The sequence below is a fragment of the Melanotaenia boesemani genome, chromosome 9 (assembly GCF_017639745.1).
Source record: "Melanotaenia boesemani isolate fMelBoe1 chromosome 9, fMelBoe1.pri, whole genome shotgun sequence".
NCBI lineage: Eukaryota > Metazoa > Chordata > Actinopteri > Atheriniformes > Melanotaeniidae > Melanotaenia > Melanotaenia boesemani.
The window spans coordinates 23,044,986-23,057,556 of NC_055690.1; the positions used below are offsets into that span (position 1 = coordinate 23,044,986).

Here is a 12,571-nt window from a genome sequence, read left to right on the forward strand (position 1 = left end):
TTTATCTACCTTTCAATTTGTCTTCCTTTTATTAAAGCACTTTAGGTCAGACCTCTGATGAATGCCTGTCTCTCTTCCTCTGGTTTTCCTTCTTTGTGTCCCAGCCTCTTGTACTCCATCTCCCTTCCCACTTCCAGCTTTTCTCTAGTTTGTCTTTCATCCTTTTTTTCTGTTAGTATCCTCTTATGTTCAACTAGATCAACACACTGTCTCAGCGTCTCTCTAAAGGTTCTCTTTACCTCGCCTCCTGCTGAGCTCCTGCTCAAAGTCTTGTCCCCAGGCGAAAAAAAAGTATACTTGAACATACTAAATTTAAGTACACTTAGTGTACTTCATGAGCACAAAAGTATTGTACTCAAAGTGTGTTATTTTCGAGTACTAAAAACGTACTTAGTATACTAATGATATGTCATTATTGCTACTTAAGATATACTAAAATACAACTTAGTGTACTTGACTGTACTATTTTGAGACACCATTAAGATCAACTTAAATATACTTAAGTACACTTTCCTCTACTAATACTGTACTTATTTATAATGTTCTTTAGTTCGATTTAAAGTATACTTTAATCAACATCTCAGATTACTATTAATAAATTTAGAATATACTGGAAATGTATTTCTAATGTAATCATAATGTGTTGCCATTGCATTTTAAATACATTTACAAAAATTAAATAAAAATGTAAAAGTTGTACTTAAGTATACTATAGTTCATCTTAATGGTGTCTCAAAATAGTACAGATAATCACACTAAGTTGTACTTTAGTATGTCTAAAGTAGCACTCATGATATATCATTAGTATACTACTATACTACTACTACTATACTTTGCACATCAAAAGTAATATACTTTGAGTACACTAATTATGTGTGCAGAAAGTACACTAGATGTATTTCATTAAAGTACACTTCAACAGTACACAGAAAGTATATTTTTTATATAATTAATTTGAATTTTAAATTACTTTTAAGTAAACATAAAAAATAATTAGAACATACTTGAGATAGAAAAAAAGTTTATTTTTAACATGCACGGCATTACAGGGAAAATGTGCATAATAAAGTACATTTAAGTACATCTTTAAAAACATCTAAAACAACATTTTCAAACAGTTTCTCTTCATCGTAACATTTTTATTCAAATTTGGATCATCTGACCCCAGAGAATTCTTTTTAGTTTTAACAACTTAACTAAAAAACAATAATAAAAGTAAAAAATAAAAAGAAACAATAGCTGTGTAGCACTACCCTGCTAGCTGTGCACTGCAGAGAAGCTAGTAATGACAGGGATGAACATTAAACTGACTCTTGAAACTTTTACATGTGAAACATTGACACAGTTTGTTAAAACTCAAAATGTATGTCCACCAAAAAACAAACAAACAAAAACTATTACAAACAGTTACTGATGTTACTGCTTACTGTTTCTTTTTGCTCACAAAATTCTCATTGTTACATTTTCTCCGAATCACTGCCCTCACATCAGACACATTTGTTCCTGGAAATTCAGCAATAACTGTATCTGTAAAATAGAAAAGGACAAATAAAATGGTGTTACAAATCATGCTTTTCCAGAGTTATCACATTAGCAAGAAGGGGGCATACATACATGAGGACAACCTGAAACATGTTGCTTCTGGCTATGGCCAAGGCAAGGGTAGAGGCATAAAAACAAAATGATAATAAGGAAAAATAGACTTAACCAATACTTACCAACGAGGGCACTCAGCTTTTCCGGATTTAGCTGCTCTTTCGCTGTTCCAGTAGGCCCTGGTTTTCCTGTGAGAGTCGAGGATGCCAAAACATCCCGCCCAAAGATGAGCACAGCTAAGTCCTGTGTGAACAGGGACATTCTTGTTCGGTTTAGTCTTAGGAAACAGTTTTTGCTGATCTGCACCCCCGTGTTGCCCAAGGAAATCTGTGTCCAGGAAATAGAGTTAGTCAATTATTAGAAATGGTATTAGGAAAGCATTTCTTAAAAGACAAAGCCGAACTATTGAATGCCAAATATTAGTTGAGTTCTAATTTCTGCAAGTGGTCTTCAATGAATTAAAGTATAATTTCTGAACAACTGCATGCTGAAATGGAAAAAAACAGTTTCTATCAAATACAGTTCGTGCAAAATGTGGGTCGAGACTACAGAGACAAAACTGCTAACAGTCAAGTAGTTTACAACAATTTTGGATGAAATGTTTCCTGTAATAAAAAGGCAGTATTTACAAAACGTGTATAAATGCAAAACATACCATTTCTGGAGCTGGACTGGAAGAACCAGAACTTGTACTGTCAGTGTCCATGACAGGTGGCATTCTCTTCATGGTTGTAATAAGATCTCTGACACACTTGACTAAGGCTGGAATTTCTGCATTAAGGAAAAAAAACACAAGTCACAGATATATGAGAGATAAGACTCCTATCGATACAATTACTGACAAAAAAAAAAACATAAGCAATTCTTCTTTGTATGAATACCTTTCAGAGCATCCATCACGTCCTGTTGCATGTCAACACTGGATCTGGACTGATCCATCAGGACACTCTCCTCTTCACTTTCCCCTTGGCCCAGGTCCTGCATAAATGAAAATGTCAACAATGCTATGTTAGTATGACTCACCTGGGGTCTCATTTATAACCGTTGCGTACGCACAAAACGAGGCTGAAAGTGGCGTACGTGACTTTTCACGCCAAGGTTGTGATCTCTAAAAAACAAACTTGACGGGAGAATGTGCGCAGCTCTAAGCTAACTCTGACCCATGCGTACTTATTTTGCGTCGGGCTGATGTTTCAGAAACATATTCTTAGAATCTAATTTAATCACCACCATCTCTCCGTCATATTGTCCACTCCCAGAGCGCAGGAGGAAAGGACAGCGTGGCTGTATGGAATAAATGCATGGTGTAAAATAACTATATGTTCCTGTGATACTGTGTGAACATATAATCCAGAGTCAATTAAATCTCAAAGCCTGGAAAAAAATTCCAGTAATCGTTCGCACAATTGTTACATTCTGTTTTCTTGTAGGAGAAGTGTCAACTGATTATTCAAAGTTTTATCAATTGGTCTAATTACTGTAATTTACAAATTACTAATTACTGTACTGTGAACTGTACTGTACACTTTGAAAGACGCAGAGACTCTTATTCATGCCTTTGTAACTTCAAGGTTAGATTATTGTAATGTGCTTTTATCTGGGCTGCCCAAAAAGAGCATTCGTGGTCTGCAATTAGTCCAAAACGCAGCAGCCCGTTTGCTGACTGGACTATCCCGCTATGAACATGTTAGCCCTGTATTGGCCTCTCTTCATTGGCTCCCTGTTCGGGTCAGAGCCGATTTCAAGGTGCTGTTGTTCACTTACAAAATTTTAAATGGTCTTGCTCCAGTCTATATGTCAGACCTTGTTAAGACTTATGTACCTGTACGACCTTTGCGCTCCCAGACGATTGATTATCTGAGTGTCCCAAAGGTGAATAAAAAAAACAGCAGGTGAGCGGGCTTTTTCCTTCCGCGCACCTATTTTGTGAACAGTCTTCCCTTGGACATCAGGCAGTCATGTTCAGTTGAGGTCTTTAAAGCCAAGCTTAAGACCCACTTGTATACTGTCACGTATGAGTAGGTGTTTTTGCCTTTTCTTTCATTCATTTCTGAATTGTTGTTATTGTTGTGTCTGTTTTCACATGTTTTTTAACCTTCTGTAACTGTACAGCACTTTGATGGAAAATGCTCTATAAATAAAAATTATTATAATTATTTTTATAAATGTATAAATACAGTGGAAAGCCCTGTGCGTAATTCTGCACCGTGGCACCGCTGGAGGAGAAAGGAGAGAGAGTAAGACCATAATGAATGGTTAATAACTCGTTTCAGATTAGAACTGTTGTCACTGTTGTAACTATGTGCCGAACCGGGTCCAGCATGTGAGAGGGCAGCGCACTGAAACAACACCGCGTGAGATCTGTGCCGCTGACACCGTTAACAGCATTTCAGTCAAATTATGTCATTTTCCGTGATATTTAGTGTTAAAAAGTAGATTCCGTTTTTATTGCTCAATTCCGCGATTCCGTCTGCAATTCTGTGATCGCGGAAACAATAGGGCCCTAATTCTAGTTTTATTTCTTGTGTTTTGTAAATACTTACAGTTGATTCTGAAGCCTGAGGTGGGTCAAATAAGTCCACATTGGTGTCTATGTCTGTATCAACATCACTTGTCAAGGAGGTGGAGGTTGTTGGATTTCTTCTCAGCAGCGAGGATTTCAGTTGGGAAAGGGCTCTGTCTCTTGCAGCTTTTGTCATCTTCGGCTTCTTAAACAAAGGGCAGAAAAAGTAAAATGTTAAACTGCAAAGGCAAGAGGGGTAAATATCCATCTTTGTAGATGTTTGTAGAATCTATCACCTACTGTACAGCTTATTAAGGTATTGTCAGACCATATTTCACTAGAGTAACAGTACTCACTACTCACAATTTTATCTTTTAATATCATACAATGTGTCAGTATTTCAAAACTAACACAGCTGGAGTGCCACAAGCCACTTCTGCAACTGCACTGCTGTCAAACCTAAAGCCACTTATAAAGGAAAATATGTCTTATCCTCCCACAATATTCCCTTATTCCCGTAAATACTTACATTTGTTTGAAAAACTTGTGATGGGTCAATCTGTGTTTCATCTTCATCTGAAGTGAGACTGGAAGTTGCAGTAATTCTTTTTTTCTGTACAGAAGAGAAAGAATGTATTACATGACAACAACATATGAACTTTACCATAGACGCTTTCTGGTGAAGAGATTTTTTAGAAAAACATTTCAACTAAAAAACATCATAGTATTACAGTGTCATAAATTCATTAACGATTTTATGTGTTACAATTAAAAATACTATTTGAGTTTAACTAGTTTACTAGTTAACAATAGTGAATTTATTCCAGTGCATGATCATCTATCTGTTCACGATACTTCAGTTACAGTCGATGCAACAGCCTGTATAAACAGTTTTTTAACATTAGAGGCAGATTTGGATGCACATTGAGGAGCCTCTTGAAATAAACGCTGGTCAGTCAGTTTAGTTTAACTTAATTTAAAATATTTTTTATATTTTGCATATATGTAATAAATTCATGCCATCATATATATGCAAATTAGCACATGACGTTATCTAGAGACATCCAGGACTTTTCCTGCAGGCTTTTGCTACTTCCCACTGAAAATAGTTGGCAACACTGTTATCGACTTTGTTATGGACAAAATTGGATGCCGTCAGAACTATCTATAAAATTAGTGGTATTGTGGCATCCCTAGTTGCAACACAATATAACTATTAATTAAAGTGTGTTTTCTAAAGAAACTACCAACACAAGCAACAAAAATAACCTTTGGTTTGCTTCCATCACGTGTTGTGGTACATGGTGTGGTCCTTCTCCTTGCAACTGCCATGTGCCAGATGTCCTCATCCTTGAGGAAGGCTTCTTTTTTCCCCATCAACTCCTTGTAGTTGTCTGTAACCACAACCATACATCAGACAAACTATCAAAACCATGTTTTTTTTCCCTCTTTTGCTCAATATTTTAGGTATTTTGTATGTCTCGTGAAATGCACCACAGTCAATCTAATATTATACACAAGTCACTTTAAGTCTTTTTTATAAACATAGTTACATAAAAATTAAATTACATACAAGGTTAACGTTAACAATCATTAGCATGAGCCCCTGGCAAATTATTCACTAACACTAACAGCACTAACAGTAGGCTAGTGGCTGGCAAGTGCTAGCATAACAAATTTGTACCAACAATTTTTTTCTTTTTATTTTCTTTACAGTGGGCAATTTTGCTAAACATTCTCCACACAGCACGCTCACAAATGTTCACACAAAATCTCATCTGAAGTTGCAGAAGTTACTAAGTTAGCACCATTTACGCTAGCATTAGCTGCCGTCTGCCGCTAACAGCTAGCTAGCTAGTTATTAGCTAATGCAGCTTGTGAATGATAAGTTTGCCTATTATCTTGTTGAACTTAGTCATTAGTAGAAAGAACAGTTATTCAAAAGATATTTTACACCATGTACGAGCAATACAAACCTCCGAGTACGAGCAATACAAACCTCCGAGTAAGAGCAGTTTCGCGGCCACCTTGTTTTTAGGTGCTTTCCTGGTGCCCCAGCACACTTGTATCCATCCGTCTTCACTGGAGAGGTCCGGCCGTTTTAATACCTGAACGAGCTGCTGTCTGTACTGAGGTGTCACAATGTCAGTACTTTCGACGTGAATTGTGTTGTCCCTAAAATAAAACATCCCGAACTTGAACTGCGCCATTGTAACTCAACTGCGACAACGCTTCCCTCAGCATCTACTGTACATTCAAGTGCGTTGCATTCGGGGGTAACCAATCAGCGGCAGCACAGCGCCACGAGTACTTTAGGGTCAATTGGGAAAATGTCCACCACATTCAAATTTTCCATTTTGACATTGAAAATGGTCTGTCAGACGCAGACGTTCTTGCAAAAAAAAATATATATATAATTACATTTTTTTTTAAAGTCTGTGTACACCGTAATGTCCATGCACGCATGCGCACGTTTACGATGACGTTTTATCCAGGACACTGCGCGCGCCCTCTGCACTTTACTTTACCCATGGATGTATTTTAGCGGGCTTAGAGAAACCGCCCGCAGACATGGCACCCAAAAGACATTACAAAGAATATCTGCTGAATGAGTCGAGCCAACCTTCAAAGGCAACCAAATACAGACGGCTAGCAAAGGAGAACGAGGTATTTGAGCTTTCACATTTATTATCAACAACAGCAGTGATTATAGAATAAGATGAATAATTCTTCATTTTAAACGCAAGAACTGTCTTGTTCATTGCAGAATACTTTAAACTGCAGAGGAAATTACAAGAAATACCTCAGTGCATCCTGTACAACTAACAATAGAGGAGTCTTGAAAGAGGTAGACCATTTTTTTCATTTGCAACAATATGAATTGCAGATAGTGTTACATGCAAGTTGACATTGCAACTGCTCTCCCCAGATTCCACTTTCAAATAACGGTGAACGAACATATTCTCTGGAGGAATATCCAGGAGACAATCCCACAACTAACAAACAGGTAAAAACAGTGATCATTATGTTTTATGTTTCCATTCTGAAATAAAATGAAGGGGTTCACAAAATACATATTACTTTCCTCTAAAGCTTTTATTCATCCATAATTTTATTTATGTTTATCATACCCTAAATGTTTACAGTATTATAGTTAAATAAATCGATGTGCTGTCTCATGATCAGAATGTTCCCGATGAGGGCCTTGTTGCAGAAGGACCAAGCGGTCAGTCATCTTTAGAATGTTTGAGAGGAAAGCATCTTGTCACTCCAATAACAGAGCATCTGCTTCAGGACAGACCAAACAGAGATTCATCAGAGGTATTAAAATACCAGCAATTGAAATTGTAGATATTAATTGCTGTGTTGTACTATATGTATAGTTTCTGTATAATAGTCATTTCAATTAAATTAAACGTGATGAAAATAATGATTGTCCTAGCCTCTATAGTGTATTTCCTTAAAATGAGACACATACATGTATTATTGTCATTAATACTTCACTTGAGAATTTCCATGTATTATATCTTCATTATATGCAGCCTGCCGGAGAGGGGGTCTCCAGAAATACCCACCCAGTGCTAGAATTGCCACCCTCCACCTACTCACACTGCACTTTTCAATTTTGTGGGGATCAACAAGATATGCAAATCGGACCAGAAGCACAGGTACTATAGTTACAAGTTACTAGTTTTATTTTTATCCTAAAAACAACCCCTTTAATTGATACAGAAAATGTGAATAGAGTACTTTTTATTTTTCTAAACCGACGTCTACAAATAGTAATATAGGCTACCGATAATAAACATGTATTGAAAGTGAACACCAGCAAGGTCTCATTTGGTCACAGAATTATAACTACAGTGTACATATAACTATTTAAAAGTATGATTGCATTATTCATTCATGTTTAATTTACATTGTGATTCAAGCAAATTAGTAGTTCCACATGAGGCTAACAAAGTTTCTAACAGGTGGCTGACTTATAGCCTACATTGGCACTTGATGGCTACAGTTCTTCAGTATGTGAAGCTGTAGTCACCATTTTCCTGGATATTATCCATCTGTTAGATCTTCACTGCACATATAATGCAAATGTGGCTTAACTTGCTTAATGTGACTTAAATCTGATGTTTTTTATTCCGCCAATACAACAATTTTGTTTTTTATTAAGCATTATTATGCAGTTTTGGCTTAATGTTTGAACTCACTGTCTTGATAGAAACAGATGCCCTGTCTTGCATCCACCCAAGGATTAGTGCTTTTCAGTATTCTTGTTTCTGATTTGTTAATAGAGTTAATTTGTTTTCTAGGTTTGGGCAAGGAGTTACACATTTTGTATATTTACTGAATACAGGCACTACATTCATCCTTTCCCCTGAAATCACATCAGTTTTATATGAAGCTAGTGTATATTCCATTTGCATAACTCTCTGCTAACAACCCCAGAAGGCAACATGGCAAATTCTTTAAATGTAAAAACTACCATATGACTTGTAGTACCTACCACTTATCTTTTGGAGCACTAGTATTGTTTTATATGTCAAAACTATAAAGGAAATGAAAATGAAAATATTTATGCTTCCATTTATATTTTGCCAGGACATGTTAGAGAAGCAACCAGGATGCAATGTGCCTGCTACTCCAACTGATCAGCAAGAGACACCAAACCAACAGGTTATTAACATGTATTATTGTACATTATGTTTTCTCTGTAAATCTGTAAGCAATCTTTTTTAATGCAGATGAATGTAACAGTTTTCTACAGTATCTTGTCTTTTTTATGTCTTCGCAGGCAGAGACATTTTTGTTGGATGGAGATGATCCAGCGTATCCTGGAGCTCCACTGACAAAGGGACAAAGTTTAATCTTACTGATGTCTTATGTACTAAGGCACAATGTGACAGGTGTGGCACTGGAACATCTACTGAAGATTGTTAATGAACATTTCCCTGGAATGGTACCAGTAACCACATACCTTTTTCACAAAGCTTATGGACAATATGGAAATTATGTCCCCCATTTTTACTGTCCAGCATGTGAAAACTACTTGGGGGTAAATAATACCAGTGAACTACAGTGTGGAGCTTGTAATGCAGTAACTGATTCAGAGAGCTGTCTCAAAAGTGGGTGTTTCTTTCTAGTGCTTAGTTTGGATTCACAAATCAAAACATTGCTTGAACAAAACCAAAGTTTAAAAAAAGACTGGCAATGTGCAGATGTCATGTCAGATATACAGTGTGGAGAAGAGTACCATAAACTCAAAGAATCAGGTGAATTAGGTGAGGATGACATAACTTTAATTTGGAACTGTGATGGAATTCCAGTTTTCAGGAGTTCAAAGTATCAAATTTGGCCCATTCAGTGCCAGGTTATAGAACTTGAACCTAAAGAACGGAAGGCAAATATCTGTCTTCCTTGTCTCTGGTTTGGCGAGAAGAAGCCAAACTTCTTAACATATTTGAAGCCATTTGTTGATGAACTGCAAATTTTAGAACAAAATGGTATTAAATGGAAGGACTCAGCAAATGTACAACATGTCTCCAAAGTGTATGCTCTGATATGCAGTTCAGATTCAGTTGCTCGCCCACTTCTAAGAAACACCAAACAGTTTAATGGCTTTTATGGATGTGATTTTTGTTACCATGTTGGTGGTGGTCCTTACACAAACAAAGGCCCAAAACCACATCTTAGAACTGAAGCTAAGCATTTTGATCACGCAATGGCTGCAACACCAGACAGTCCAGTAATGGGAGTAAAAGGACCTTCACCATTAATGAAACTCACAAAGTTTCAAATGATAAATGGATTTGTTCCAGAGTATCAGCATTGTGTCTGCCTTGGTGTGACAAGGCAATTAGCAAAACTGTGGTTTGACTCAAGAAATCATGACAAAGAGTGGTACTTAGGAGCAAAATCAGACCGCATTGACAAAGAGCTCATTGCAATTCAACCCCCTGTTGAGATAACAAGAGTACCACGATCTGTTGCAGACAGAAAATATTGGAAAGCATCAGAGTGGAGGTCATTCCTGTTATTCTATTGCCTGCCTTTACTGAATGGGGTCTTACTAAAGAAGTTCTGGAACCACCTTTTTCTGTTTGTGTTCGCTATGCACATTCTTTTGGGAGAAAAGGTGAAACGCTGTGATATTGAAGTAGCTGAAAGAGCTCTCAAGAAGTTCTCACTGCAGTTTGAGAAGTTATATGGTGCAGCAAATATGACATTTAATGTCCATCTTCTGACACACCTTGCAGCAAGTGTTAGGAACTGGGGCCCTTTGTGGGCCACATCAACCTTTTCCTTTGAATCATTTAATGGCACTTTGTTACAGTACTTCAATGGGACAACACATGTTCCAGAGCAAATAGTTAAAAGGTTTCTTTGCTGGAGGAGTCTAACACAAAAAGCCGAAAAGTACATGGTAGATGCTAATGAAGGGGTGAAATGCATTTTTTCACATCTCCTAAACAGCAATGTATCAAGTTCTAATTCATCTACCCTGAATGAAAATGTCAGGGTTTTTGGTAATCCCTGTCATCACAAACTGTCAGCATTAGAAAAACTTGCTATCAAAGACTTGCTAAGTGTTACAGTCGAACACTGTGTTTGTTTTCACCGTTTCATTGTAAAAGGCGTACTGTATCATTCCAGCAGTAACAGAAGTCTAAAAAAAAGGATCAACTCAACAGTGGAGTTACAGGATGGAAGATTATGTAGAATTCTTTGCATGTCAGTATTCAGAGCAGGCGATTTGTCATTGCACTGTATATTGGTAAAGGAGCTTGTGAAGACTGAGGGACAGCTCTGCAAGGATAGTCAACTGAACATTGCTTCCACTTTTATGTCTGAGGTGTCAGAATCTAGGAATGTTTATGCGGTGCCCACTGACCTGTTCCACAGGAAATGTGTTTTGATCCAATCAAGAGACAAACAATATGTTATTCCTCTACCAAATAATGTAGAGAGAGATTAAATAGTTACTGGGGAAGTTAGAGAAAAATTGCTGAAACCACTGCCAAATTGTAAGAAATAGGGATTACATATCAGTGTGTATTCTTGGTGTGCCTTAAAACTAGTGGACAATGTCCAAAAATGGCAACTTCAGAGGATTAAGTCTGTAAAAATGATAAGGCATACATGGGCAAGCACACAAAGACTGTGCTGTTAAACAGTTAGTATAACAGTTGTGGTATAACAAAACACAAACAAAATTGTAGGGGTGAATACTTTTGCAAGGCACTGTACCTGGCCTCAAAATGTTGAACTTTAACAGACTGTTTTCATGCAAAATCAAAGACTTTCAAAGGATTAATTTTTCTGTCAAGCAGCAAAGCAAATTTCCTGTTATCTACACATCTTAATATGTTCATAAGTGTAATGTGTTTTCTGATTGCTGTCAAATGTAAGTGAAACAATCCAAGCTTTGGAATATGTACTTTCCATGTGATGATAAGAAATACACAAGGTTGTACTGTTTTCTTATTAGAAATACTGGTGACTACTGCATTATATAAAAGCACATGGTCAATTGAAAGGAACTCTGTTGTTGATGTTCATGTTTATTCAAAACTCACCATTACATTTGGAGAATGGATGGATCTTTAAATATTGCATAAAAACAACTGTGCTGTTGAAATAGTCCAAATACTTTATAACACTAATTGCTAACATTTTAAAATTGAAATAGAAAAGTAAGGATATTTTTTCAATTAGAAAAGGTATTGTTACATAACAGCATTGTTGCATTTTGCTGGTAAAATACATTATTTTAAAATATTGAAGAGAAAAGGTCAGCTGCAGAAATTAACTGTTATTGTACATTATTTTAAAATGATCTTAGCACACTAAAAGAAATGGCTACATACTGATGAATTTGTTCTGGTTTATAGTGTACTTATCAAGAATACACTAATTTACCACTGAAGTAGTATTCAATTATTAATATACTTATTTTAAGTGCACTTTAACACTGCTGTGCTAACAATGATATAAAAAAAAGTATTATAAAAGTGAACTTATTGAAAGGGTGCTAAAAGTGCACTTGATAAAAGTAGATGCAAATACACTGACATTAAACTTATATTTAACACATTCGAAGTACATAATAAGTAAATATACTAATAAAACACTTATATATATTTCAGTGTTAGTATATTTTATATGAATATACTTAATATGAATTTAAGTATTAGTACTACATAGTGTACTTTATCTAAGTAAACTGAAGTACTACTGAGGGAATAATATATTTTTAATTAATACATTTATAATATATTTTTGGTTTACTTTATTTTAACACATAAAGTCAAAATGTGCTAGAAATGTACTTTCTGAAAATTAAGTACATTTTTAGTACATTAAAGTATATTACTTTTTTACCTGGGTCCTTACACGATAAGACACACCTTTCATCAGACAATCAAAACAACACATCATTTCATGCTGCATGTGCACACATATTTACAACAT

General features: G+C 36.1%; 2 protein-coding genes across 3 annotated transcripts; one reads left to right on the forward strand and one right to left on the reverse strand.

Annotated features, from left to right (window-relative positions):
* Positions 1 to 1,074: 1,074 nt before the first annotated feature.
* Positions 1,075 to 6,309, reverse strand: LOC121646640. 2 transcript variants are annotated; one of them, XM_041995756.1, is made up of 8 exons: positions 6,099 to 6,309; positions 5,369 to 5,493; positions 4,629 to 4,712; positions 4,140 to 4,301; positions 2,478 to 2,574; positions 2,252 to 2,367; positions 1,719 to 1,923; positions 1,075 to 1,527 (listed from the first exon to the last, which is right to left on the reverse strand). In XM_041995756.1, exons 1-8 carry the CDS (start codon positions 6,307 to 6,309, stop codon positions 1,424 to 1,426), a joined length of 1,104 nt encoding a protein of 367 aa, XP_041851690.1. In that variant the 3' UTR covers positions 1,075 to 1,423. The 2 variants fall into 2 exon arrangements, with proteins under 2 accessions (XP_041851690.1, XP_041851689.1); XM_041995755.1 differs by having other exon boundaries at positions 4,140 to 4,304.
* Positions 6,310 to 6,666: 357 nt separating this feature from the next.
* LOC121646639 lies at positions 6,667 to 12,193 on the forward strand. The gene is made up of 7 exons (XM_041995753.1): positions 6,667 to 6,766; positions 6,867 to 6,947; positions 7,029 to 7,106; positions 7,286 to 7,420; positions 7,642 to 7,767; positions 8,702 to 8,776; positions 8,895 to 12,193. Exons 1-7 carry the CDS (start codon positions 6,671 to 6,673, stop codon positions 11,073 to 11,075), a joined length of 2,772 nt encoding a protein of 923 aa, XP_041851687.1. The 5' UTR covers positions 6,667 to 6,670; the 3' UTR covers positions 11,076 to 12,193.
* Positions 12,194 to 12,571: the final 378 nt, after the last annotated feature.

Excerpts from the sequence above, each read along its gene's own strand:
- LOC121646640 (XM_041995755.1), bottom strand. The coding sequence starts at position 6,309 with ATGGCGCAGTTCAAGTTCGGGATGTTTTATTTTAGGGACAACACAATT. Across the intron at positions 4,713-5,368 it reads GTGATGGAAGCAAACCAAAG|AAAAAAAGAATTACTGCAAC; the intron begins GTTATTTTTGTT and ends TCTTCTGTACAG. Across the intron at positions 1,528-1,718 it reads AAAGCTGAGTGCCCTCGTTG|ATACAGTTATTGCTGAATTT; the intron begins GTAAGTATTGGT and ends TCTATTTTACAG.
- LOC121646639 (XM_041995753.1), top strand. The coding sequence starts at position 6,671 with ATGGCACCCAAAAGACATTACAAAGAATATCTGCTGAATGAGTCGAGC. Across the intron at positions 7,107-7,285 it reads ATCCCACAACTAACAAACAG|AATGTTCCCGATGAGGGCCT; the intron begins GTAAAAACAGTG and ends TCTCATGATCAG. Across the intron at positions 7,421-7,641 it reads CAAACAGAGATTCATCAGAG|CCTGCCGGAGAGGGGGTCTC; the intron begins GTATTAAAATAC and ends CATTATATGCAG.